This window comes from Miscanthus floridulus, chromosome 2 (assembly GCF_019320115.1).
Source record: "Miscanthus floridulus cultivar M001 chromosome 2, ASM1932011v1, whole genome shotgun sequence".
Lineage (NCBI taxonomy): Eukaryota > Viridiplantae > Streptophyta > Magnoliopsida > Poales > Poaceae > Miscanthus > Miscanthus floridulus.
The window spans coordinates 6,526,670-6,552,246 of NC_089581.1; the positions used below are offsets into that span (position 1 = coordinate 6,526,670).

The 25,577-nt window shown below is 45.8% G+C and overlaps 4 protein-coding genes across 5 annotated transcripts; 2 read left to right on the top strand and 2 right to left on the bottom strand.

Annotated features, from left to right (window-relative positions):
* The first annotated feature begins 444 nt into the window (after positions 1-444).
* Positions 445-13,626, top strand: LOC136536016 (cationic peroxidase 2-like). The gene is made up of 4 exons (XM_066528448.1): positions 445-592; positions 8,373-8,721; positions 9,228-9,324; positions 12,553-13,626. Exons 1-4 carry the CDS (start codon positions 445-447, stop codon positions 13,624-13,626), a joined length of 1,668 nt encoding a protein of 555 aa, XP_066384545.1.
* A 2,030-nt stretch (positions 13,627-15,656) lies between these two features.
* Positions 15,657-19,230, bottom strand: LOC136537772 (uncharacterized). 2 transcript variants are annotated; one of them, XM_066529738.1, is made up of 4 exons: positions 19,110-19,230; positions 18,833-19,020; positions 15,910-15,986; positions 15,657-15,772 (listed from the first exon to the last, which is right to left on the bottom strand). In XM_066529738.1, the coding sequence occupies exons 2-3, from the start codon at positions 19,006-19,008 to the stop codon at positions 15,911-15,913; spliced, it is 252 nt and encodes an 83-aa protein (XP_066385835.1). In that variant the 5' UTR covers positions 19,009-19,020; positions 19,110-19,230; the 3' UTR covers positions 15,657-15,772; position 15,910. The 2 variants fall into 2 exon arrangements, with proteins under 2 accessions (XP_066385835.1, XP_066385834.1); XM_066529737.1 differs by having other exon boundaries at positions 18,833-19,026; positions 19,110-19,220.
* A 1,911-nt stretch (positions 19,231-21,141) lies between these two features.
* Positions 21,142-22,776, top strand: LOC136537773 (uncharacterized). Its single transcript, XM_066529739.1, has 3 exons — positions 21,142-21,546; positions 21,625-22,129; positions 22,237-22,776. Exons 1-3 carry the CDS (start codon positions 21,182-21,184, stop codon positions 22,420-22,422), a joined length of 1,056 nt encoding a protein of 351 aa, XP_066385836.1. The 5' UTR covers positions 21,142-21,181; the 3' UTR covers positions 22,423-22,776.
* Positions 22,777-23,278: 502 nt separating this feature from the next.
* Positions 23,279-25,256, bottom strand: LOC136537774 (polygalacturonase ADPG2-like). Its single transcript, XM_066529741.1, has 3 exons — positions 24,686-25,256; positions 24,337-24,565; positions 23,279-24,237 (listed from the first exon to the last, which is right to left on the bottom strand). Exons 1-3 carry the CDS (start codon positions 25,223-25,225, stop codon positions 23,636-23,638), a joined length of 1,371 nt encoding a protein of 456 aa, XP_066385838.1. The 5' UTR covers positions 25,226-25,256; the 3' UTR covers positions 23,279-23,635.
* Positions 25,257-25,577: the final 321 nt, after the last annotated feature.

Here is a 25,577-nt window from a genome sequence, read left to right on the forward strand (position 1 = left end):
AATGACAAAAAAATCTATAGGAGTATACATATGCATTTTAAGTATCATATGTTTGTAAAGGAAAATTAAAATGACGATCTTCAGTTATACATCGCTCTCATCGTGCATCGCAGTCCAGTGTCATGACCAGAAAATACAATCAGGGACTCTTGGTCTATGATGCCAACCAAGGTCACAAGGTTGGTCCTATTTTTGAAATAATAATTATTTTTCAATAACAACACACGAACGTGATGCTATATTCACATGTTATGTTTGAGTGTTTGACGCTCTCTGTTTCGAACTTTCATCCTGTGTTTTTATTCCCACCATGCGTGCGTTTGAAACCACAAAGCGGTAAGCGCGAGCGCTAAAAAAAGGCCTAGCCCATTTAGCGACAAAACAAAACCTAACCACATTGATCCTTAGGCCGCTGCCCTCTCCACTCCTTGTGGCACAGATCTGATGGTGGAGCTCGCTGAGGAAGCCTCCCTGTGGCTGGAGCGCGCCCCCACTTCTGAACCACCTCGCCTGGCCCTCCCCATCGACGTGGATGATGACAAGGAGCGCGATTTGGTTGGGATCGTCGTCGCCGTCACCGTCTCTGTTGGCTGTTCCTCATGGACTCGGCCTCTCACACCAGCGCCGCTCCTCGCTCCGCGTGTCCACCTAGCCGCGGCGCCACCGGGCGGGCTTCGTCGTGCCACTCCCCCATCTACCACCGAGCTCCTCCGATACTCAGGTCTCAATCCCGGTTCTCCCTCATCCCTCCACACTCCATGGCTCCACCGTGTTGCTGCACCCTCAACCCAGAACTGCTTGTAAAATCGTTATATTGATTTACACTGACAACTTGATACTTTGTTTGCCTTGGGATCTTAGCAATGCTCTGCTTTTCTGTAGACTTGAATCTTTTTAGGCTCTTAATATCTGAATCACTATCAAGCTCGTGAAGTATTCTTGCTAGGGAAACAAGTACAAGTTCTCAGGCATAATTTTGGCACTTAGCAGTTGTTAGAGCAGATACATAAAAGAGATCTCTACATAAAATGGAATTTAGAACACACAGAGCCTACTTCCGATCAGTCATCTCTTAATAAAATGGAAATTGAGAAGAATTAACCACAATACCTTTAATTTGTAGGGCAGATCAGTCATATCTTAATAGCAGCTTTTGTTCATGTACTGATGTTTTCTACAGGTGTTTAGAGTTGCAGACTAAATGTTAAAAATGACTGAAGACATGGTTTAGATAAACCGCTAGCCCTTGTAACAAAATCATTCGGATTTTTTTTCTGGGCCTGGTGATGCATTTCATTGGCCTTTGCATCACTAATGTGCTATAAACTTGTTGCAGGATGCCTGAAGATAATTACAGATGTGCTATATTCTTTTTGCAGAACAGTGTTATACAATATTTTATCTGCTTTCGACTAATTCAATTGTTACAAGTGGAAATCTTGTGCCATCCTTGTGGAAATCTGTTTTTCCTTATTTTTACTTTTTATGCACCTAAGGATGTTATAAGAAATTGGATACTAAGATGTCAAACTATGTGCTCTGTTTAGGAAAAACATGTTGAATTATTGACTACCTCGTGTTTTGCAACTCCCAACTCAGGGTAGCTCATAGTGCACAAGTGCAACAACAACAACAACAACATAGCCTTTCAGTCCCATGCAAGTTAGGGTAGGCTAGAGTTGAAACCCATCAAGAACCTCAAGTCACGGTTCAGGCACTCATAGTGCACAAGTGCGTGCTTGGCATTTTAGTCTCTCTTTTGTTCTTCAAGATATTGGCAATAGTAGAAATCTTAAGCAGTTTTTCTATGCTAAAATGAAAATTATCTCATTAACAATTTGTTCATTGCTTGAGCTGTGAGGTGCAGAGAGAAAATGAACAGGAAGCTAGACTGCTAGAGATGCCTGATAACCATGGTTTAAGTGAGTTCCTATTGAGATGTGGTTGAAATGAGCATCTAATTCTCTGTACAACATAAATGTTTTAGAGCTTGAAATATCAAGGAATAAATTCATTTACATTCAATGTTTAGAATAGAAGGCATACTAGAGAATAGTGATTATGCTCCAGAACATAGTTCTATACAACATACTAGACTACTAGTCTTATCCAATTGTGACATGTGAATGAAGGAGATGATGAATTTCTTAGAAAGTAATTAGTGCTCAGTAAAACATGATATGAAATTTTTGTTGATATGAACCAATTTCTTACAAAATATTTACTACTAGTCAACCCCCTTTTCTAAAATTATGGAGATATGAATCAATTTTTTTATGAAATTCAGGAGCACATGCTTATATGAATCTGCCTTGTTTTAACAATGTGTATGCATCTGTTTGATCTGTCAGCTTATATTTGCCTTTTGCTGCAGAGTAAGGTTTCTACTCTAAGATGAAGTGATGAACATTTTCAATATAGAAAAATACCATATCAATTGTCACATTGCATTATGTTTATATTCTATGGGTGCACATGAGGGTTGTCATCTGTACTTTTAGAGTTTGGTCATGAAACTGTTACATCTCCTTTCTGTTGAAGGTAGCACATGGTCCAGTCTCTAGTAACATTGTAAATTCAATTTTTTTAACAATTTCCATTTCTTTCTGACAAGCTGTTGTTTTCTTTATTTTGATTAAAAAAACTCAGCCTTCCACTAAACACTATCTTTCTATAGGATATAAGAGGCTGACGCCTTTGGTGCATGGCGTTTTGTGCTTGCAACATGGAGGGATCATCGACTTTTCTGAATGAGTGAGCAGAGGTTGAGAGACCAGGATGACCAGTAGAAGATGCTTTAGCTCAACCTTATTTTGCTTAGCAAGAGTTACTTTTCCATCTACACACGTAAGGTAAAAATTACTTTCTTTTGCTAAGTGAAACCTTATATAGCTTTGTCCTAAGCGAAACATTTATATCTTTCACCATCATTCTTTTGATGTTTATAAAACATAGAGCAACATGGGCATCCAGAAGAATTATGCCTGCGTGCTGGTGATGATAGCAAGATATGAATAACTAAAGCCATACTTCAAGCGAAGAAAGATTTGGTTTTTTTATGCCAAATATAGTTACAGACAATAGTTTGAGAGGATGTTTTAATTCTGGAGTGCTCATGTTTATCTAACATTATTCTGATGATTGTATAATTATTCTCGTTGAGTTTGAGACATGTTTAAAGTTAATGAAGGTTTGATTTCATATATGTGATGATGAAATTTGTAATCATTGTATAATTATTTTGCAACACCAATTTAATACCCAAATACGAAATGAAATAGGTGCCAATAAAAATCGCCTCATTGCAATAAACTAACATACAACGATTATATGTGGTTGTAATAAATATTATTGCCACACACTTTGTGTGTTGCTATAAAGACCTATTGACCACCAATAAAGTTTTGTTGCGATATCGTTTTCTTGCCATCAACAAATATACATGGCAATAGAACTTAATGCAACCAAATATTATGCATTGCAATTGAGGCTTTAGCCACCAAATGCATTTCGTTGCAATAATTCTTGTTGCAACGGAGCATACTCTGTTGTAGTATGTTTATATTTCCACGCAACAATGGTGTGGCAATATTGCCATATGGCAACCATATAGTTTGTGGCAATATTGCCATATAGCAACCATATAGTTCGTGACAATATTGGATATTGCAACACATGTTTCATTGCAACAAACTAATGACACAACGATGCTACTCATCGCAATAACCGTACTTGCAACCATATCGTGGTTGCGTTAGTTTTTATGTGCATTGCAAAAACACCATATTGCAATACCACATCCAAAAGGATGCAAGACCCTATTGCATCGTTCCAAATGCAACCACTTGTCAACGACCATACATAGATGCAATTGATCTATATTGCAACCAAAATAGCCATATTGCAACCCAATATAGGCGTCACGACAAGGCTGGATCCTAGTAGCGAACCAAAGTTCATTCCATTGATTCATTTTTGCCCTTTCTGTTTGAAAGGTACATTTTATTTTGGGGATGGGTTCTCCGACAGGGATTAATCCCCACACGGGGACGGGGATGGGAAGAAAGATGTCCCCGTCAGTGTTCATGGGGCCAGGACAGGGAAAAAATGTCCCCATGGGGATGGGGATGGGGAGCCACTCCCCGATGAGGAATTCCTCATTGCCATCTTTAGTCCATGTTGGCCACTCCTAGCATAGGGTCCTGCTCAGGTCGTGACACGTTGCAACGAGGGATGTCGTGCACCTACAGTGCGAGCGGCCTCAGACCTGCGTATAAGCCTCCCTCCATGGAACGGAGGAGCCCTAGCGTGTGAAGGAAGTTGTGAGAAGGCAAACCCGAAGAAGGCACAATGATAGACAACGCCTGACTATCAGCTCCTGATGACAGCGATAGATGTCAAGGGGTAGTTGGGGCATTGTCGCCCCTTAGCTACATGACAAAGGACTCCGCGCGGCACCATATGGATGAAGACTCAAATCATAGGATGCGAAACCCAAGAGAGCCCCCTCCCCCTGCAACCATGTAACATGTACTCCCATCGCCCCCCCCCCCCATATATAAGGCCAAGCATGGGCTCCTGTAGAAGGGATTAGATCAACAGAGACCTAAAGACAAACCTAGAGAGGAGTAAGCCCAGGGTAGAGAGCACTGGGGCAAGCTCATCACCTAAGCAACCTAATCCTTGTAACCATAGCATAGCGCTTCCCCTTCGATCTGTAGGGCTTAGATGCCCAAATTAGGATAAATCCCTTGTGTTTGGGTTCTTAAGCCACCGGAGACCCACTCATCGACCCGCGTCGAACAACTCGATTACTGCTGTGGAATTGAACCCATGACAAGCAACATCAACATCACCTATGCCAACATATCAGTGATGGGCTTCGACTTCGACTTTGGTTTCATCGACTACAACTTCATCAACATTTCGGCGAGGAGCTTTGCCATCGACTTGGCCATCATAGATAATGCCTTTGCCAACATTTTGGCCAAGGAGTTCTCCATTCAGCTTTGGTGTCACCGATATCTCGGAGATGGGATTCGACTTTGACTTCGGCGTCATCGACTATGGCTTCTTCAACATTTCGGCGAGGGCTTCTCCACACTTAGAGGTATTCAGTTGTTGGATCTTATACTTCCAATCAAAACCAAATACCTTAGGGGCCACTGTTGGGGTGTATCGTATGTTAGGGACCCCAATATTGTGTTCAAAGCCCAGTTACTTAGCCTAGGGACTTATGAGATAATGTTTAGGGCCCATTTATAGCCCGAGACTCTTTTGTAAATACAGACCACACCAGAGGAACCTCCCCTTCCACCTCCCCTATAAAAGGGAATAGAGGTAAGGCGGTGGAGGACATTGGCCTCTCACTTATTTGTCTCTCTCATATTCTCTCCACTCTCACCTCTCTTATGTTCAGTCTAAGATCAACATGAAGTTTGATATTTTTATTTTGTGAAAAAGACATTTACTAGAACAATATCTTTCATCTCAAGTAACATATCACTGAAAAATAACTAGCACTTATATTCAAGTACAAAATACTATATCAATTTAAATATTAAAGAAATGCGAGTACACAATTAAACTTTTGGTTTTAAAGTTACAAAGTTTCATAATGTGGGAATATTTGTAAAGTGTAATCTCTCAACTTAAGTTACCATGATAGAAACCATCTCTTCTCAAGTAGCCAATCCCATTAATGTTTTCTCTACATATATTTAAAAGAGTAGATTGATCAAATATCAGAAAATCAAATCTAGTTATTTAGTAGAAGGACCAAGGCTCTGTTTGTCAGCCTTGTATTTTTATTCACTGGTAATTAGCTTCCAAGTGTAATATCTTGTGCACAAGAATACACCTAATTTTTTTCTCTGTGAGATATTTGTTTGTCTGTGAGGTATTTGTTTGCGTAACGAAGCAACCGCAAAACAGTGATAGGTCGTCGCTCGACGAGTGCTATCACATCGTGCATTAGTGCAGGCGATAGGGAAAGCTCAGCGATGACATGCTCATGAGCCGGCCAAAGAGTCCTCCGCCTGTCCGCCACCACGGAGACTACGCCCTGGACCACCGATGCCAGGACAGGCGCCCCATAGAGCTCGTACTCCGGCTCATGAGGCACCGGCTGATTCACACGCCGAACCTCAACCGGTCTTCTTGTGAAATCGACGTGTAACGGTCTTCTTGCGGAATTGATCATGGATCCATGTCTGGTCACCTGTCGTGCACCATACACGGTGGCACGGCACCGTTGGTGGCCCGATGTCCAGAGTCGGATGCCAGACAGATAGCACGATAAGACGAAGCAAGCGAGAACGAGGAGGCCCCCGATAATCATCGTGTTTTTTTACAGAGCTGATGAGAAGATTTTTTTTATCCGATGGCCTCAAACTGGGTGTAATATTATTAGGCTCACCAACCATCCAAACAACGAATTCTAGATTGAGTGGAAAAATATTTGGAGCTGTAATTTACAAGGGTTTTAGACTGAATACCAGACTTCCAAACATAGCCTAAGATATCGTGTGACGGGTCCCGCAATGCGACCCGTCTTACTCTTTGCCAGCACTAACATTTGAAGTGTCATCTCTTTTAATGCAGACATTTGGATAATCATTAACTCCTACTTCACATGGTTCATCATCTGATTTCAACTGCTTCAAGTAGTAGTGTTCTTAAGAAATATCAACCTCATGCTTAATGACTTTGAATTCAATGTTAAATTTCTGCCCATAAAAATACTTAGGATCCTAATTGAACTATTAGATACCATCTATTATATGAAAAATTAAGATCATATTATACATTAGGTTTTTTGTTTTCTTTTCTTTCCTTCGGAATCATCATAAACTACATACTAACTACAACATTACAACAATTTTAGCTATGTTGCTGCTTCGAATGAATAGAATTAAGTTTAATCAATAAAAACTACTACAATAGCATTATAAGAACATAATTAAGTTTAATCAGTAAAAACTACATCAACATTATAATAATTTTATAAATTGACCATAAGCATGTGTATCTGATACGGGATACAACCCCTCCTTAGTGTATTCATGCTGCTACAGAGGAGGTTTATTAAAAATTCAAAAAATACGAATTTCATTCAGAAAAATAAAAGAAACATTCATTGGACAACATATAACCATGAAGTTAAAAGAATGCAGTCATTAAATTTTTGACAAAATAAAACAACAATAATAGAAATGCCCGATTAATAATCCCACCAAGCATTTGCCCGCGACATACTTAGCATGTCTATTAATCGGTGTTGTCCTCGCCATGTCGCAGGCGAATGCTTGGTCGACATACTCGGCACCATGCACCTAGGGTCACTCCGCCCTTGGTGTAGGCACCAACGGGGATGCCTAGGCGGACGCGGTAGCGCCGGCAGTTGACGGGCGCGGTCAGGGACAGGGTTGGGTATAATTGAGTGAAGACCAATATCGAACTGGACTTACCGTGACCAAGACCTAGTGCAGATCTAGGATTTCGATCACGGGTATGGATCAAAACGATATAGTTCATCAACACTGACGCATGACATAATCAAATCACTAAATGATGATAAAATATTTGTGATTATATATAGATGGAACAAGTTACATGAAGTTTCAAATAAATCTTATAAATTGTAGTATAATAGAAACTAAAGCTTCACACGTGGTTCTGCCATGGCTTAAAGTGTTTAAGGATATCTTTATTGCTTACACAATAAATGCGATCAAATAATCATTTAAGTATTGCAGTGCAATTTGGAATTGGGCTGCTGTTGGGCCTAGAAAGGGATGAATGTAGAGTGTTGGGGCTGTTGTATGGGCCGAGTAGACTAGTAATTGTATTTAACAATGTATTATACATATAAAAGGTATTAAAGGGTACATATACTTGGTTGTTTTTCAAAAAAATTGGGTGTACAACTGTACCCCATGCACCTATTGTGCATCCTCGCCTACCGATCGAGACCGAAGTGATCAAGATTGAAGTTTTCGGTTACTAGTTCGGTCCTGAGTCCATACTACCCGAACTTTTTACGGTTAGTTCGGTTATATGCCTAGGGTAACCGAACTAAGAACATTTAGATTTTGTTGACATAATGTATACTTTATACTATTATTAGTGATGTAATATACATTTTAGTGAGTTTATATCAATTATCGCTCTTATCACTTTGTTTAATCTATAAGTTGTATTGTCATTTTTACCTTAAATAGAAAAAAATAGCTAAAATTTGCTACAAATTATGCGACTAAGTGATCGTTTTGTCGAGTCCAATTAGTTCGGTTCGGTTTTGACCGAGACAAAATTGAACTAATTTGTTCGGTCCTGAGTTTTAAAACTAACATATCTATTTTTGTTTTTAGATGACTCGACTTGCAAGATAAGAATCCATCGGTTCGGTTGTAGGGGAGCACGCCAAAGACGGGCCCAACTGTTCGAGGCACCTGCACTGCACACCGCGCGGCGCGCCGCGGGGTGCTGGCCATCCAGCGCAGAGCCCGCGCGCCGCGGCAGCAGCTGTTACTCGGCGCCCGCGCCCATCAGGGACTCGCCGCACGGGATCAGCGCGCTCACCGCGTCGCCGCACGACACCGTCCCCGTCTCTGGCGGCGGTGGCGCCGCTGAACCAACAGCTGCTTGGCCTCGGCCCGCGAGGACCGTCGTCAGCGTCACTGCGACGGGGATGATCACGATTCACGATGCACCAACTGCGTGAGTGCAGGCGCGATTGCGCTGCTGCTCGTTCTAGCTGCGGGCGGCTTGTAGAGCTGAGGCGGCGGAGGTCACGGAGGTTGGTGGCGCACCTCAATGCGGCGGCCTTCACTGCACCAGCGACGACGTGCTCTCATCTCAACCGCTGCGTCTGCAGGCGCGCACTGATGACAGACCAAAACGAGCAGGCGCGTCTGCCATGTCCATGAATCCAACGCCCAACGGGCCTTACTTTTGGGGCTTTAGGCCCTCCTCCCCGTGACCACTGGGCCGTACTGCATTTGTGTCTGTGAGATCCAATAAAAAAAATTGTATCTGTGAGCGGTGGACAGCACTCCATTGTCCATTCCTCTCTGGCAATTTGCTTGAGCATGCTGCAGTCAGGGAATAACTAATACTCCATCCTATTCGTTTAGAGAATCATGGCGAGTAGCTGCCTGCACTTGTGGCCTGAAGATTCGGAAAAGGAAATGAAACCAAAGATTATATGCTGCTGTTTTCTTCAGTGAAACCGGCATTGCTGCAGGGAAATATTACAACACAGACAGGCACTGGCAGCAACAGCAAGCGCAGGCGCGCAGGACTGCCAACGGGCGGCGGAAGGTCCAGGCCGAAAAGCATTCGTCTGCACGGGAACGGCGTAGCCGCCACCGACATGTCGTCTGCCACACCAACGACCACGTGCCTGCTCAGGTTCAACCTACACGTCCTTTCGAGGTGTTAACTGCAACCGACACCATGGAACAACTGGTAAACGCGCACGCTTTCCCGCGCAGGAACTGGAGTTGCCAGCGATCCAGGTCGCGGAATTCCAAAGAGTTTTGCTGCCACCGCGCGCATCTGCTTCTTGTTTCAAGAGCGCAGGGTCCTGATCTCGCAACGGGAACGTGAATGGTTCTCGGAATTCATCGACCACGTCCCTTAAGGCAGTCCCAACGGTGCAACGGTGCATTGATGATGGTTTCTATCCTCATTAAATGACTTATCACGTAGGCAAAACACTGACATGACAACGTAATTAATGAAGAAAGAGAGCAAAAATCATAGAAATGGTTTCTTCATGAAAAAATCAGGTCTACTCTTGACCCAATGCACCAAGAAACCATGAAATCGCCATTGGGGAGAAACCACCAGTTTCTAGGGAGCTCGTGTCGCACTCCCATTGGAGGAAGAAGATAGAGTTGAGAGAGAGAAAGATAAAATAATTATTACTCATAGAAACCATGTGTTGAAAAACAGTACTTTTTTGATGCGGTATCCTATGTTATAGAAACTACTAGTTTCTTTCATTGGGACTGCCCTAACAAATCCGCGCCATGTCTAAACAAAGACGAGATTACGCAAACACGAGCTTGATGTTTAATGAATGTACTGAATTTAAATTATTATGAACGTGTGTATTATCTTATACTATCAAACGTCCTTGTGGATCTAAGTGAGCGCGTTTAATGAATGATTGGCACCCAAATGTGGTGTAGGTTGAAACGTTTGAACAAGTGTATGCATATTAACACAAACACAGTTTGAATCTTGGCGGAAAACATTAGAGAAACTCTTGGCAGGAAATATACCAGAGGCGGCTAGAACGTGCAAATGAATTTATAGAGTGGCTTTCATTCCCTACCGCCTGTGTTAAACCTATTTGTAGAGGCGGCTAAAGCTTCCAGCCACTTCTAAAAATCAGTTCGTAGAGGTGGTAAGTCTCATTTATAGAGACAGTTGGGCAACCGGCTCTACAAGCCACTGATTTGAGAAAAATGCTAAAAAACTTGATGTTTGGAAAGGTGGAACCATGTCCATTGCTGGCAGGTCAACTCTGATTAGTTCAAGCTTGAATAATACTCCTATTTATCATATGTCCATTTACCTTCTGCCAAAACAACAGTAAACAATCTGGATAAGATTGGAAGAACCTTTTTTTGGCAAGGGGGAGGAACTAAAAAGAAATACCACCCGGTCAAATGGACCATGATTTGTAAACACAAGAAGAAGGGTGGTTTGGGGATCAAAGATATAACGTCCCGCCTCTACAAGGCCAGGTCTGCTTACATCTGGCAGCTTTTCTAGGATATAGACTGCCCTCACAGACCCACACAAGTCTTTTCTGCACACTTTGTCCTCACTCATGCGCACCCGGAAACGGTCACACATCCTAAAATTGCTCTAGACCAAGCACGTTTAACCTCAGAGTTCTTAGAAATGGGCTTCCGGAAAAGAAGTTACAACTTGTTAGTATGAGTATCCTGTTAAACCCTGGGCCGGGATGTTACAAAAGATATTAGGAAAATGAATATTAGCCGTCTGTGCAAATGGTGGTGGAGGCTTGAGAATGGGACTGGTTTATGGCAAGACATTATAAAGTTCAAATATCTTAAAATGCATCAATTTGTACCGTAAGGCACAGGCAGAGTGACTCTCCCATCTGGTCTGACTTATTAAAAGTTAGAGACATCTATCTCCAGGGCAGAAAGATTGAGGTCAGAAATGGCAAGAGAACCTTGCTCTGGAAGGATACTTGGTTGTATGATAAACCTTTAAGCACCCTTTACCCTGATTTGTTCAAATTATGTGAGCAACCTGACATTTCTCTTCATTCTGCTAAAATGAATTCTTCTTTGATCACCTTCACCAGATGGCTGGTGGATGAGCTTAGAGTCCAATGGAACAGGATTTTGAATGACATATATAGTATAAATCTAGGTTCTAATGATGATGTGATCCTTTGGAAATTTGGTAATAAAGGTGTGTTCACTGTTAAATCTGTTTATAATGCTTTGACCTCCTTTGATGTTGGTCTTTACCATAAGAAAATCTGGAAGGGTAAGATTCCAGCAAAGATTAAAATCTTTCTCTGGTTAGTGCTGAACAATGCTATTCTTATTAAGGACAATTTGATTAAAAGGAAATGGACTGGTAGCCCAACCTGTCACTTCTGTGATGAAGAAGAAAACATTTCTCATCTTCTGTTCCAATGCAGTACTGCCAAAGTGGTTTGGGCAGTTGTAGCTTATGCTATTGGTGCAAATAATGTTCCTACGAATATTCAACAATGCTGGGATTGGTGTGAGAAATGGTTGCCCAATGGGCAAAAGTTTCATACGTTGGGCATTGCAGCTATCTGCTGGGCCATTTGGAGAATTAGAAATGATGTCTGCTTTGAAGGCAGGAAAATCACAAATCCAATCTCTATTGTGTGTCTTGCATGCTCGCTCATGTGTTACTGGGCAGGGCTTTTTTTGGAGGTTGACAAGGAAGCCCTGGTGCGCGGAGTCAACTTGATGATGGAGATCGCAGTGAAGCTATTGAACAAGAAGTCCGTGAAGAGGAAGCCGCAACTTCTGGAGGATGATCAGGGGGAGCAGCCTGAATGATGGTTGAAGATGTGACTCGACAACATGCTTAATCTGTGATCTTGTTTTACTGGCACAAAACTATGTTGTTCTCAGTTTAAGTTTCGTAGTTGGCTGTGGTTGGTACTCTTTTAAGTCTAGCTCTCTCTTTAGCTTGCTGCCTGAATCAGGCGTGGTCTTAAGCTCTTGTTAGTGGTAACCAGTTATCAGTATCGTCCTCTGACTCTAGTCTATGTCTGTATCTCTCTGCAAACTTTGTATTTCCGTTGTCATCAATGGAAATGGGGTATGGCCTCGCTTCGGAAAAAAAAAAAAAGAAACCCGGGCCATGTCTAAACAAAGCTGAGATTACGCAAACATGAGGTCCATATTCTATGTACCAAGCTTACCGGAGTGAAATACCAGTAGTATAAATAGGCACTGTGGTTTCAGTCGGTGACGGTGAGTAGAGATGCACTTGTGAGTTGTACTCTGATATCAGATCTTGTCTAGCGACAGGAGAACATCAGCTCCCTGTTTGTCACCGTCGTCAGTCCAGTCGACACAGCACAGAGCAGTGGCTGCTGGTACCCGCACCACCGCCGGCAGCAAGCCGTCGCTGTGCCTGCTGCTCCTCGTTCACGCGCCGCTGCTCGTCGCGTCGTCGACTACCGCTGCCGGCCTCCAGGTGGGCTTCTACCAGCAGACATGCCCCCAGGCGGAGTCCATCGTTCAGAACGTGACCTGGGCGCGGGCAGCCGCAGACCCGAGCCTGGCCGGCAAGCTGCTGCGGCTCTACTTCCACGACTGCTTCCCGCAGGGGTGCGACGAATCGGTGCTGCTGGACGGCCGGGGCACGGAGAAGGCGGCGCCGCCGAGCCAGTCGCTGGGCGGGCTGGACGTCGTCGACGCCGCCAAGGCGGCGCTGGAGGCGGCCTGCCCCGGCAGCGTCTCCTGCCCCGACGTCGTGGCGCTGGCCGCCCGCGACGCCGTCTCCTTCCAGTTCGGCCGCTCGCTGTGGCAAGTCGAGGCGGGCCGCCGCGACACCCGCTTCTCCGACGAGGCGCACGCCACGGACCTGCCCAGCCCGGAGTTCGTGTTCCCGATCCTCAGGGACTCCTTCGCGAAGCGGGGGCTCGGCGTCCGCGACCTCGTCGCACTCTCCGGCGCGCACACGCTGGGACGGACGGACTGCCAGTTCGTGTCCCCGAGGCTCTACACCTTCCAAGGCAACGGCGGGGTGGACCCGTTCATCGACCCTGGCTACGCGCGGGAGCTGATGCAGCAGTGCCCCGCCACGCCGTCGTCGTCGCCGCTCGGCAAGGTGGCCTTGGACCCCGGCAGCGAGTTCACGTTCGACACCAGCTACTACGCCACCGTCAAGGCCAACCGCGGCGCGCTGCTCACGGACGCCGTGCTGCTGCACGACGACGAGGCCGCCCGCCTCTTCGACGAGATGCACGACCAAGGCAAGTTCCTCACAGCCTTCGCCGCGTCCATCCAGAAGTTGGGAGCCTTCGGCGTCATCGCCGGCAACCAAGGGGAGATCAGACGGAACTGCCACGTCGTCAACTAACGGGTGCAGCACCTTTTGGAACTGGATATGCATTATATTTGATTATCTCTGTTATTAGATACTGTAAGGAAATAAATTCTCTGCTGTAGCTCTCATATGCTTGTCTTGTGTTTAGTTTTATGTTTCATTATGTCTACTTATTTGTCAATTGTAATTTAATTTCGTGGTTGTCAATTTTAGTTTTCGTGGTTGTCAATTTTAGTTTCCGGTAGCTATTTCAGTGGTTTAGCTTCTGCTTTTAAATATTTCATTTTTTTGTTTCAATGTTTATTTGAGTTTTAGTTTAATGAGTTATGAGTTTCTTTTCCCATTTTCCCCTTCAAGTTCGAATGCCTTCTTAAAACCTACATATCAATTGTATAATAACTTACCCATAAATTGGTAGCTTATGCAATGCTTCTTTTAATAATTTATCTCTCAGGTCGTAGCTTGTTTTATTTTGGGTCGTGACTCTTGTCTTTTTAATAAATGTCCCTCCAATTGTCAGCTAGTCATGTTTCTCGGCTCATATAGTTGGCATAATAAGTTGCCCCTCGAGTTGGCAGCTTATGCAACGCTTGTTCTAATAATTTACTCTCAGGTTGTAGCTAGTCTTGTGCCCCGACACTTGTTTTTTTTATAAATGCCCCCCAGTTAGCAGCAAATCATGTTTTCTGGCAACCAGGGCAGATTAGGAGGAACTGCTTAGCCTGGGCATTCAGTATTACCGAACCGATCGGTTCGGTACTTCGGTTCCCAGAGAAATTTGGTTCCTCGAAAAATAGGTACTGATCGGTTCCTTCCAAAATTCGGAAAAAAATTCGGTTTCGGTATTTACCGAAAAATACCGAACTGACCGCATGGACATGTAATAGTAGGTTCGAAAGCTAATTTTGACATAATTTGGACATGATTTCATAGAGAATAATAATACCAAATACATACATATAAAAGTCCACGAGACTATAAAAGTAAAGTACCACAAATACATAATATAATAAACTAAAATAGTGCTATCAATAATATAACAATACTCAAACTCAACACAGTTCAGTAAATTCAGTTTACCTAGGTAAATTCGGTTCCTGAGAATTATGAACCGAACAGGGTACCAAAAAATTCGGTTTCGATATTTTTAATTCGGTTCTCGATATCTTGTGCCCAGGGTGAGGAACTGCTACGTCGTCAACTAGCGCTGCTCCACCTTTCGGAAGTGGATACGCATTATTCAGTTATTACTGATAGATAAGCAAATAAATTATCTCCTGTAGTTCTTTTATGCTCGTTGTAACTTTGGTTCAAATTGTACCGCTTTGGGGCTTGGGGGCAAGCTGTTTTGTCTGCACAAAGCAACAGTACCGGTCGACTTGAGTCGAGTTTAAGCTGTCTTTCCGATAGCAATAGGGCACAGCCCGATGTAATGGCATACATGCAGTCATATGTGTGTTTCTTCCTTTCCGCTAAAGAAAGGCTAAAAAAAATATTTATAACTTATGCTCCGTCAGGAAAATTACTTCCGTCAGAAAAATTGCAAAATTACTTCTGACAGAAAAAAAAAAGTAATTCTAGCTCTGTTCCTAGTCAATGTATCTGAAGTTTAACCAAGTTTATAAAAAAATAATACTAAATAGGTATACTATGAAAATACATATTCAAGACTAGTCCAATGATATTTATTTGGTATTAAAATATTGATTTTTTTATATAAACTTGGTCAAACTCAAGATTGTTTGACTAGATACTATACTAGAGGTTTGAGTTTATTTGGAGTACACAATCACACAAATGCTGCATATGCAAGATATCATGTACTCCCTTTGTTTCAAATTATAATGTGTTCTAGCTTTTCTAGATACATATTAAAAGCTATGTATTTAGACATCTAGATGCATAACAAAAGCTATGTACCTAAAAAAGACAGAATGACTTATAATTTAGAACGGATGGAGTAGCATGTTAAAAAGATCATGGAGATTTAAGAATGGACAAATCATTCTGAATGTCATCTGAGATGGAGCAGACACAAAAATAGGGACAATTTAACACAATCAAGTAGAACCTCAGTCAATATATTATATAGAGAGAGAGAACTCTGAAATTTCATGCGCCACAATTGATGACCAGACACATACTCATCCAACTGGTCCGAGTTGGAAAGAATAATGAGCTGTAGCAAACAAGAAGAAACATAAGCAAGTTAGAACATGAAACGATCGATGTCAACTGTCATCATCTGATAAAAAGTTAATTCCGTTGATACAATCATTAACTGCAATGTAGGTGTAGCAGGTGAGATTGGCTCACCTTAAGCTTGTTGTTGCTTCTTCTCAAGAGCTTTCTTCCATCGCTTTTGATCAAGGACCAATGTCATGTCTTGCCAACTGAGATAAATGGTATTATATGTCAATCAACATGTATTGGGCAAGGACAACAGCAGAACGTTAATAAAAGGGACTTTGTACATCTACATAAAGACATAACACAAAGAGAGATTTTATAAGCAAATATACTGTGCGTTCACAATGGAGGAAAAACATTTCTTATGCATTTCAGATGCTAAGGATTAAAACAGTTGAAAAGACACAGCGAAGAATGGAAAACTATTAATTCCTTATAAGAATGAAATAATGGTCCATGAGATCTTAGGCCCTGTTTGGTTCCTAGGAATTGGAAAATAATCTAATAATGAAATGGAGAAGCACTTTCTAGATATTGGTTTGAATTCATGGGATCCAAACAGGCCTTTAGCAAATTCGGATTACAAGATGCTTTATAATGCAAGATGAAAATAGTGTTCAAGTCCCAACACCTAAGACTCAGATCACAAGCCTAAAATCTGAGAGGTACCCGCCTCACCTTGGTTACTGCTGTCCTCAGCTCCCCCCCCCCCCCCCCCCCCCCCCCCACCCCTCTCCACTACATGTCAGCTCTGAATATCCCCAAAACAGCTATCAAAGCTATAGATCGACGTCGACGTGCTTTCTTTTGGACAGGGGATGAGGTCTGCCATGGTTCTAGGTGTTTAGTGGCCTGGGAAAACGTTTCTATCAGTAAGAATGATGGGGGCCTTGGAGTTAAAAATTTGGAGCTTCAAAATAGATGCATGCTCATGAAATTCATTAATAAGCTTTTCTCCAATGAACCTGCCCCGTGGAAGCAATGGATTCTCCGAGATGCTGCATCTTTTGACACCCCCTCTAACAGTTCAACTTCATATCTTTGGCGGATCATTAATGATGAACTTACTACCTATCGTTCAATTACTTATGTGAAAGTTCGTGATGGTGCTTCTACCTCTTTTTGGTTTGATCATTGGCTCCCTGCCGGCCCTCTTTATGTTTCCCACTCTGCTCTTTTCTCTCACACTACTAGGCCTAACGTATCGGTTCAGGATGTTTTCCAAGCTAGGTTTGATTTGCGCCTTCGGTCCAGACTGACAAATGCTGCTGCAACCCAGCTAGCAGACCTCCTTTTATGCTTGCAGGAAACCAATCTTGGCGACGGAGCTGATGAGCGGCGTCTGAAACATACTGGCAAAGTGTTCACCACCAGAGATGCTTACGCAACACCTGATCGCCGTTCAGAAACACCAGACGTGCATGGGCGTCATATCTGGGGTACACGACTTCCAAACAAAGTCAAGATTTTTGCCTGGCTCTACTTCAAGGACAGATTAAGCACGAGGGGCAATCTCTTCGCAAAACATGTGCTGGATGACGATGCTTGCCAACGGTGCTCTGGTTGTGTTGAAGATCGCCAGCATGTTTTCTTTGATTGCACTCCCAGTGCCGAGCTATGGCGAATGCTCCAGCTGAGCAGTGTTGCTGAACTGGCAGATGCAAATGTATGGACTGGATGTCCTCTCCCCCACTTGGATGCAAAACTCTGTCCATTTGTGTTTCTTAGTCTTACTATCCTTTGGCGGATATGGGATGCTAGGAATGCTGAGGTCTTCGGAAGCGAGCCGTCATCAAGCCGCCGTATTATTACTAGAGTTTGTGATGATCTAGTTATTTGGCAAAAACGACTGAAAGTCGATCGTGATGTATCTAAACTTAGTCACTGGCACTTGTTCCTGTCATCTTGTATCTCTTCGACAAACTCCGCACTTTGATTGGAGCTCTTGTTTCTAATAAAATCAGGTGGGGAAGCTCTCCCCCCGTTCACTTTCAAAAAAAAAAAGAGAGAGGTACCATAACAAGAATTAGATTGAAATCCAGAAGAGACCATCCAAACATTTATACACATGGCAACTTGATGGCATAAGGTTCTGTAAAACCTATAGATAGGCTACAAAAACCATGCAAGTTTTATAAATAGGTTACTAGTGAAAATAATTTACAGAAATTATGAGAACCTTTTTTCTTGTAATTTTCCGATTTTTAAAGACAACAATTCATATGGCAATCCTATATTGGTTAATCTACTAATACTCTGAATTTCATTTTAAACAATAAAAGTCAATTAGGAGGAGTATAGTAGGTGTTCGACATATTGGGGTGTCAGTATGCAAGCTTTCTAAACGTCTCTGCACTGTAGAAAGCATTTATATAGATGAGTGAACAGCATCACGAACCTTATGATATAAGTATTTGGATATCTTATATGGTTCAAGTAGTGCTAAATATAGATAGTGTTGAAGTCCCACTCTTCATCAATTCAAGCCGACACTGATCATGTTAAGCTCCTTATGATATAAGTATTTGGATATCTTATATGGTTCAAGTAGTGCTAAATATAGATAGTGTTGAAGTCCCACTCTTCATCAATTCGAGCCGACACTGATCATGTTAAGCTATAGTAAGAGCAATTTTGGGTGGTTTTGATGACTGACCTTGTGATTTTTAAATCAACATGGTGAGTGGCACAAGAGAAAATACTACTCCCTTCCGTTCCAATTGAACTATGTTTTTTTTTGGCTTCAGGTGCATTAATAAAGACGCAAGCTAAAAACTAAAGTTTGAGATAATCTTTTTAAGAGGCTACACGCTACACAGCACTCAATCTGCAGTAATCCCTGCTATCTATCAACGAATAGGTACAAACACACATAAAATCGCACACACATGAAGAATAGGCCCAAGCATATCAATCTATCAACGAATTGCAATACCTGGTACAAACATGGTCTGACTCGCAAGCGAGAAGCGGGAATTGGTACAAAACCTAAGCGAGAGCATCAGAGCAACAGAGACACCGAGAGACGATACGGGGGTCGGGGACTCACGTCGCCGGTAAGGACTTGAGGTGGGAGGCGAGCGCGGAGGCGTGGTGGTGGACGCAGGCGGACGCGCCGAGGGCAAAGGCGCCTGTCCAGGTGGAGATGAGCCGCTGCGGGTCGGAGTGCGGGACCGCGGGGTCGCCCCTGTACGCCCGCGCCCAGTAGTCGTCGAACTCGCCCATCCTCCTCCTCCCCTTCCCCTTACACAAGAGCGCTTAGGTTAGGGTTTTTGTGTTTCGCACGGCAGGAAGGGAACAGGAGGGGGGCAGGAAGGGGGCCGTACCTGTTGGCTGTTCGTCGCCGGCTGCGGGCTCGACGAAGACGCTTAGGGCGGCGATACGCTGGGGAAGCCGGGAGGGGATAGTGGAGCGGGAGGATAAGATCCCATGGAGATTTACATGGGCCGGCCCAGATCTTGCAGCACCGACCACCGACTGCAGCAGCTTGGGCCCGTTTCATGGCCCTGTTTGCTCAGGAGGAAGGTAGATCCTGTTTTGCAAAATTTTTACATGTTTCTATGTTTTTTCCTATATATAAAATTAAAACTGACTTTTTAAAAATAATTTATTTCGGTAAAACTTTATGCGTTTCAAATGGGTCTTCAGTCAGTCAGTCGGACACAAGGGGCTATTTGGATGACGACTTCCAAGGCAACGTCTGACCGTGCACGTGATTAAGCGTCCCAAATCGAAGGAACGTCTTGGAACATGCCACAAATTGTAATGCTATGATTAGGGCGTTGGACGCCCTCGTTCTCGGACTTATGCACCGATCGGGCCAACAGGCCGTGTTTTCCTCTATGCTCTCTCCTTCGTCTCTACCTCGCGAGTCGCGACAGAACCCTCACCGATAGAAATTCGAGGCTTCACCGCATCGGGCGCCCGTTCCACTCCGCCTCGCCGCTGCAAGCGCCACGACGTCCCCCATCCCGCTCTGCGCCGCATCTGCCACCATGTCACGCCCACTCCTCCTCTAGAACCTAGTTGATGCTGGCATGGTCGACGAGTCGAACGTCTTCGGCGACGCGGGGGGGCGACAACGACGACCTCCTCCGGGCGCTCATCAACGTAGACCTCCCTGGCGGGGACCTCGACCTCGGCGTTTGGAAGCTCTTGGCCGCCGCGGCGCTCTCCTTTGTCGGTGTGCCCGTGCTGCTCGAGTACCTCGTCCAAGTAGCAAGGTGACATTTTTTTTGCGCACCACATATTGCAAGCTTATGTTTCAAGTGTTTCAAATGTTTCATTTGGATGTTGTAAGTGTTTAATCTTGATGTTGCAAAAGTAGATCGCGATGTTGCACATGTTGCAATGGTTATATACGTATGTTTCAAGGGTATATTCCAAATGTTTCAACTAATTTTTTCAGACGTTCGTTGCAAGTGTTTCATTTGAATGTTGCATATGTTTCACACATGTGTTGTAAGTGTTTTATACGAATGTTGCATATGTTTGTAATGGTTTTCAAGAGTTTTCAAGTGTTTCAGACGCATGCTGCAAGTGTGTTTCAGATGTGTTCATACGTATGTTGTAAGTTTTATTTGTATGTTTTAAAAGTAGATCGAGATGTTGCACGTGTTGCAATGTGACCGATCCTGCCACAACTGCCTGCGGCAGTTGCTTGTACATCGTGCATGCGCGTGGGGGAGCGGATGGATGGAGCGCTGCTAGGCAGCGGGGACAGGAAGCGGAGGGCGATGGCGGCGCAACTGATCCCCGCGCAGCATGCGGGTGCGGCAAGCAGAGGGGGCGTAGGAGTCCGGACAGAGACACGAAGTGAGGGCGCAGGCGTCCGGAAAGAGGCGTAAAGTGGGGGTGTAGTTTTCTGCGTAGAAACGGACTGTAGCCACGGGTGTCCGAATGCGGACGTTTGTCCGAGCGTTCGGGTGCATGTCTGTCCGGACGTTCGGGTGCTAGTGCCGTGCCACAAAGCCAGCAACCAGCCTGCACAACGTTGAGTCAGGTCTTGGGACGGAAACGGAACGGGACCATCCAATTCAACGACAAAAGGACTCTTGTGCACCAGCCTTCCTTCCTTGTGGCCGCACGCCTGCAAAGTTCAGATATACCGAGTCGAGTCGGCGCTGCTGCGGACCGCGGATGGCGGAAGAAAATTCGTTTCTTCACGTCGGGGCCGCATCCAACCGCTAGCTTTATTCCCGCGCAACCATCATGCATGCCTGCCTGCGCCCGCTGTGCCAGCCAAACACCCTTCGTGCTCGTGCATGCGCATCCCATCCATGATCCAACCTCCGATCTGTCCCCATTATTTTCTCCCCGATCCTCTCCTTCCTTCCTTCCTCCCGGCCGGCCCCTCGATTCCCTCCCCGGCCGGTCGTCCGCAACCGCAAGACATGAGATGAGAATGACACCTGCCACGCCGACGCCGTGCGGCGCCCACGACAGAGCTACATCCAGTAGCCGTCGCGAATCGTCGAGCGGCGGGCCGGCTCCTCCTGTGGCGACGACGACGACGATGAGGATCATGGTGCGGACGCTCCGCGGGGACCGGGTGGCGCTGGACGTCGACGGCGCTGCCACCGTGGCGCAGCTCAAGGCCATGGTCATGGCCCGCGAGGGCGTCGCCGTAGGCGCCCAGAGGCTCTTCTTCGCCGGCCGACACCTCGACGATGATGGTCTCCCCGTCGCGCACTACGGCGTGCGCCACGGCTCCGTCGTCTTCCTCAGCCTCCGCCTCCGCGCCGACGACGCCTCGCAGTCACAGTACGTGCTCGCTGCTAGTTTCGGTACACACACGCTTCACGCTTGCGTGACCAACTGACCATTCCATCGCCATGGAAGGCAGGAGATGCGTAACGTGCAAACGCAGCCAGAGCAGCCAGTCACGACCGTGAGCCAGCTACTGATGATTGACCAGCAGCTGGTGGTGCGCTTCGAAGACGGCGACGACCACGGCGGCGGCGGCGGCGAGGAGGAGGAGGCCGTCGTCAAGACCACGAGGCCGCCGGTGTCGCGGCGGTCGCTCCGCAAGATCCTGTCGCGGCTGCACGTGGACGTGTGGACGGCCCAGCACGACGCCAAGCTCCTGGACCTTCTGCTGCTGCGGCGAACGCGCGGCGGCGGCGGCGTGGGCGACCTCACCGCGGACGACTGGTCGGCCATCCGCGCCGAGCTCAACGCGGCCGCCGGGTCCGCGTTCCCCGTCGAGGACCTGCAGCGGCGGCTGGCCGAGCTCCGGCGCGAGTTCGACGCCGTCAGCCGGATCAAGGACCACCCCCGGTTCACCTACGACGCGCGCCGCCGGGTCGTCGTCGCCAAGGAGGCCGAGTGGAAGCGCTACGTGCTGGTTCGTGCGGATTGCTGCATGCCTGCTGCTGAGTTGATCGATCGTACGCACGTATCACCCGGATGATCTTCTCCTAATGACCTACTTGATTTCCACGGCGGTTTCAGGAGAACCCGGATGCGGTGGCGTATGAGGGGAGAAGCACGCACTTCGGTCGCCTCCGGGCGATCTTCTCCGGCGGCGGCGGCGTGGCAGAGACGCGCGGGAACGGCGGGCCCATGCGCCGCGAGTCGCGGGCCAAGAGATGCCTAAGAAAGCTGCTGAGCAGCTTTGGGCTCCGGTGCAAGCTGTGAGCCTGTGACAACGGTGACACTTGTGTGCTAGCTAGTGGATGCACATGCTGACATGCGAGCTGACACGATTGGTCAAAAGCTCCGTTGCACGCATTATTGTGTTGTGTACAGAAAGGACCTCGTTTTCTTCCGGCTTCGTTTCGTGCGTTTCAGACTGTCAGTGAACTAGTAGGGGCCGGTTTAGTTCCGAAAAATTTGGCAAAATGGACACTGTAGCGTTTTCGTTGTTATTTGGCAAATAGTGTCCAATCATAGTCTAATTAGGCTTAAAAGATTCGTCTCGTGGATTTCGTCTGAACTGTGTAATTAGTTTTATTTTTTATTTATATTTAATGCTTCATGCATGCGTCCAAAGATTCGATATGACGGGGAATCTTGAAAAATTTGGCGTTTTGGGAGGTAACTAAACAGGCCCTAGGTTCATCGAGTTTCCTTTTTTTTCACCTTTTCTTTTCTGATCTGATGAACCAAAGTCGACCTTTTGTGGTATCAAAAGTCTCGAAACAGTTTGAGTCCTACTCCACCGCTAGTGAGGTTACCGGAAGGCCATTTTTGGGTTTGGTGGGTCCAATGGGTTTACTTTTTTTTCGTGTACGCATTTTTTTCTCCTCAACGTGATATGCTCTCCTACTGTGGTACCATTTGGTTGTGCACTGAGCGTATACGCTTTAAAACAAATTTTACTATTTTCTTAATTTCTTATTACGCACAGTTTGAGAGTTATGGAGAGCAATCGGAAAAAAAAATCATTTTCTTGAAAAGCAGGTTTGAAACGCTGCCTATTTATATTGTCCAACTTGAAACCCTACTAAATTAACATATATTTTTATCTCTTCATGTATAAATAAGTTGAGTTTTAAGTTAAATTGCTTGCTATTACAATATGCTTCCAAGCTAAGAAAAATGACGTGAAATGTTGTAACCAAATCACCACCAAAGCTGGATTCTCAAACTCAAGCGCCATGTCAGCATGGGCGTGATTGGATTGCGTACATGGCTGAACCAGGCTGGGCACCGGAGCCGGGAAAATAACCAGGCTGGGCACCAAACATTCAGCTTCTGCATCTTCGGGTCCTGGTTGGACCATATTCCCCCAACCAATGAGGCCCCATGTGGCTGCGGTTTGGTTTCTATAAAATGCATTATACATGGGTGTTACGTGAACCAAATCACAAATACACTGACCAGCACAACGAATTGCAGGTTTCTATAGTTACCAGGAACTCCACGAGTGTGAAGACAACAGGAACTCCAACAGGAGTCCAACGGTGCCCTTGTATATGGAGGTGCACGGCTGTGGAACAACACTTCCGTATTTTCTCCATTTTGCATTCTGGCAGGTGCTTTCCGTGATGCCCTTGCCGCCCTGCATTTTTAGGTCAATGTTCTGCAAGGTAATGCCTTGACATGGGACATTCTTGCTGCAGCTCATCTTGATGGCGTCCTTGGTAACAGTTGTCCCTCTGATGTTCTTGAAGACAACATTGCTGATCTGCACTGCTGACCTCTGTTCCCTGCATGGCCTAGCCTTGTCGCAGTAGTTCTGGTCGATGATGATCGGGTTCTTGACATTGTACATGATCATGTTTTGGAATGTGATGTCTTTGGCATACCCACTTCCTCCCTGGTATGTCTTGATGCGTGCTCCATTGGTGGTGCCATGTAAGTGTATTGAATCTATGGTAATACCAGAGACTTTGGCTCGTGAGTCGTCATCTCCTAAGCTTCCGATGCTGATCCCGTGCCCAGGACCACAAATAACATTGGAGACATGAAGTTTATGAGTCCCATCCTCAATTGATATGCAATCATCCCCTGCGAAATTTATACAAGAGGAAAAAAGTTCTAAGTTTAGTGAAAGTTTGAAGACATAGTGGCATATATGATGCGAAGAATCCTGAACATTTTACTTACCAGTCTTGATCTTGCAATTTGTGACCCACACATCTTTGCTCCGAGTGATGTGAATGCCGTCAGTGTTAGGGCTCGTGCCAGGTGATGTGATGGACAACTTCGCCAGTTGCACATTGGCGCAGTCCTCGACCGACATGTGGATCTGTTGGCTATTCACAATTTTCAGATTGTCCACCTTCAAATTGGTGCAGTAGTGGAATGACAAAGCTGTTGGAGCCTCCTTGCAAGGCTGAAGAAAACAGAAGCCAATTCAGGTCAGGTTAGGAGTCAGGACACTTTTTTTTCTCCAACACACGCGCGCCCGTCAAAAAATTACTGGAATGAACCGGAGCATGGGCGCCACACTTACCAGAGCCTTGTTGATCTTGCACGAGTGCGGCCACCACTTGTGTCCGTTGCCGTCGATGGTGCCACCGCCGTCGAGAGTGAGCTTGTTGACGCTTCGGAACACGATCCAGAGCCTCCTATCCCTGTCGCTCCAGTCCGCTCTGTTCGGCGACGCCACCAGCGTGCCCTTCACGGTGACCGTGACGGTGGACTTGCACGGGCCACGGAGGGTGACGACCTTTAGCAGGTAGCGCCTGCCGTTGGGGACGAGCACGACGGCCGGCCGCGGCGAGGCGCACGCCGCCTTCCACGCCCTGGCGAGCGCGCGCGTGTCGTCGTGCCTCCCGTCGCCACGGGCGCCGTAGCGGTCGAGGCTGAACACGCTCTGCGACGCCAGGAACATGCTGCCAGAGCTGCACGTGTAGCTCGCGCCGGCAGCTGAGGTGTCGTTGCTCGCGCCTACTACAGCCTCGAGAGCGCCGGACAAGAAGAGCAGCGCGAGGAGGGGCAGGGGCGACATGAACGCCGCAAGCTTCGTCGTCGGCTTCCTGCTGGATGCCATTGGCAGAGCTAAGCACAATGGACAGGCAGCAGCAGCCCGGACTCTGAACTGAAGTTGAAGGCAATTGTGCAGCTTGTACTTAAACTCTGATCGCAGGGGACTAGAGACAACGCAGTTGCTCAGCTTGGTGTTGGGATTGTGATGCGCGCGCGGGACGAACTAGATTCTATTCTATCTGGGGTTGCGTTGCCGTTGAAGAATCACACGCACGGACGGCAGAGTTAGGCTGGCTTGGAGCGTGCATGCATGTGGCCATGCTCGCAGGCAGACGGAAACCCGTAGATTCTTGCTTCAGGTATGCCACCAGAGGGATAAAATGAGTAATGTGACTGAATCTGAATCTGAATCTGAA

Coding starts and splice junctions, on each gene's coding strand:
- LOC136537772 (XM_066529738.1), bottom strand. CDS start 19,008: ATGGGCGAGTTCGACGACTACTGGGCGCGGGCGTACAGGGGCGACCCC. Junction 15,987..18,832: donor CTCAAGTCCTTACCGGCGAC/GTGAGTCCCCGA, acceptor CATTTATCTCAG/TTGGCAAGACATGACATTGG.
- LOC136537773 (XM_066529739.1), top strand. CDS start 21,182: ATGAGAATGACACCTGCCACGCCGACGCCGTGCGGCGCCCACGACAGA. Junction 21,547..21,624: donor GACGACGCCTCGCAGTCACA/GTACGTGCTCGC, acceptor TCGCCATGGAAG/GCAGGAGATGCGTAACGTGC. Junction 22,130..22,236: donor AGTGGAAGCGCTACGTGCTG/GTTCGTGCGGAT, acceptor CGGCGGTTTCAG/GAGAACCCGGATGCGGTGGC.
- LOC136537774 (XM_066529741.1), bottom strand. CDS start 25,225: ATGGCATCCAGCAGGAAGCCGACGACGAAGCTTGCGGCGTTCATGTCG. Junction 24,566..24,685: donor GCAAGATCAACAAGGCTCTG/GTAAGTGTGGCG, acceptor TGTTTTCTTCAG/CCTTGCAAGGAGGCTCCAAC. Junction 24,238..24,336: donor AAATTGCAAGATCAAGACTG/GTAAGTAAAATG, acceptor TAAATTTCGCAG/GGGATGATTGCATATCAATT.
- LOC136536016 (XM_066528448.1), top strand. CDS start 445: ATGGTGGAGCTCGCTGAGGAAGCCTCCCTGTGGCTGGAGCGCGCCCCC. Junction 8,722..9,227: donor ATTCACGATGCACCAACTGC/GTGAGTGCAGGC, acceptor TGTTTTCTTCAG/TGAAACCGGCATTGCTGCAG. Junction 9,325..12,552: donor CTGCCAACGGGCGGCGGAAG/GTCCAGGCCGAA, acceptor CTCTGATATCAG/ATCTTGTCTAGCGACAGGAG.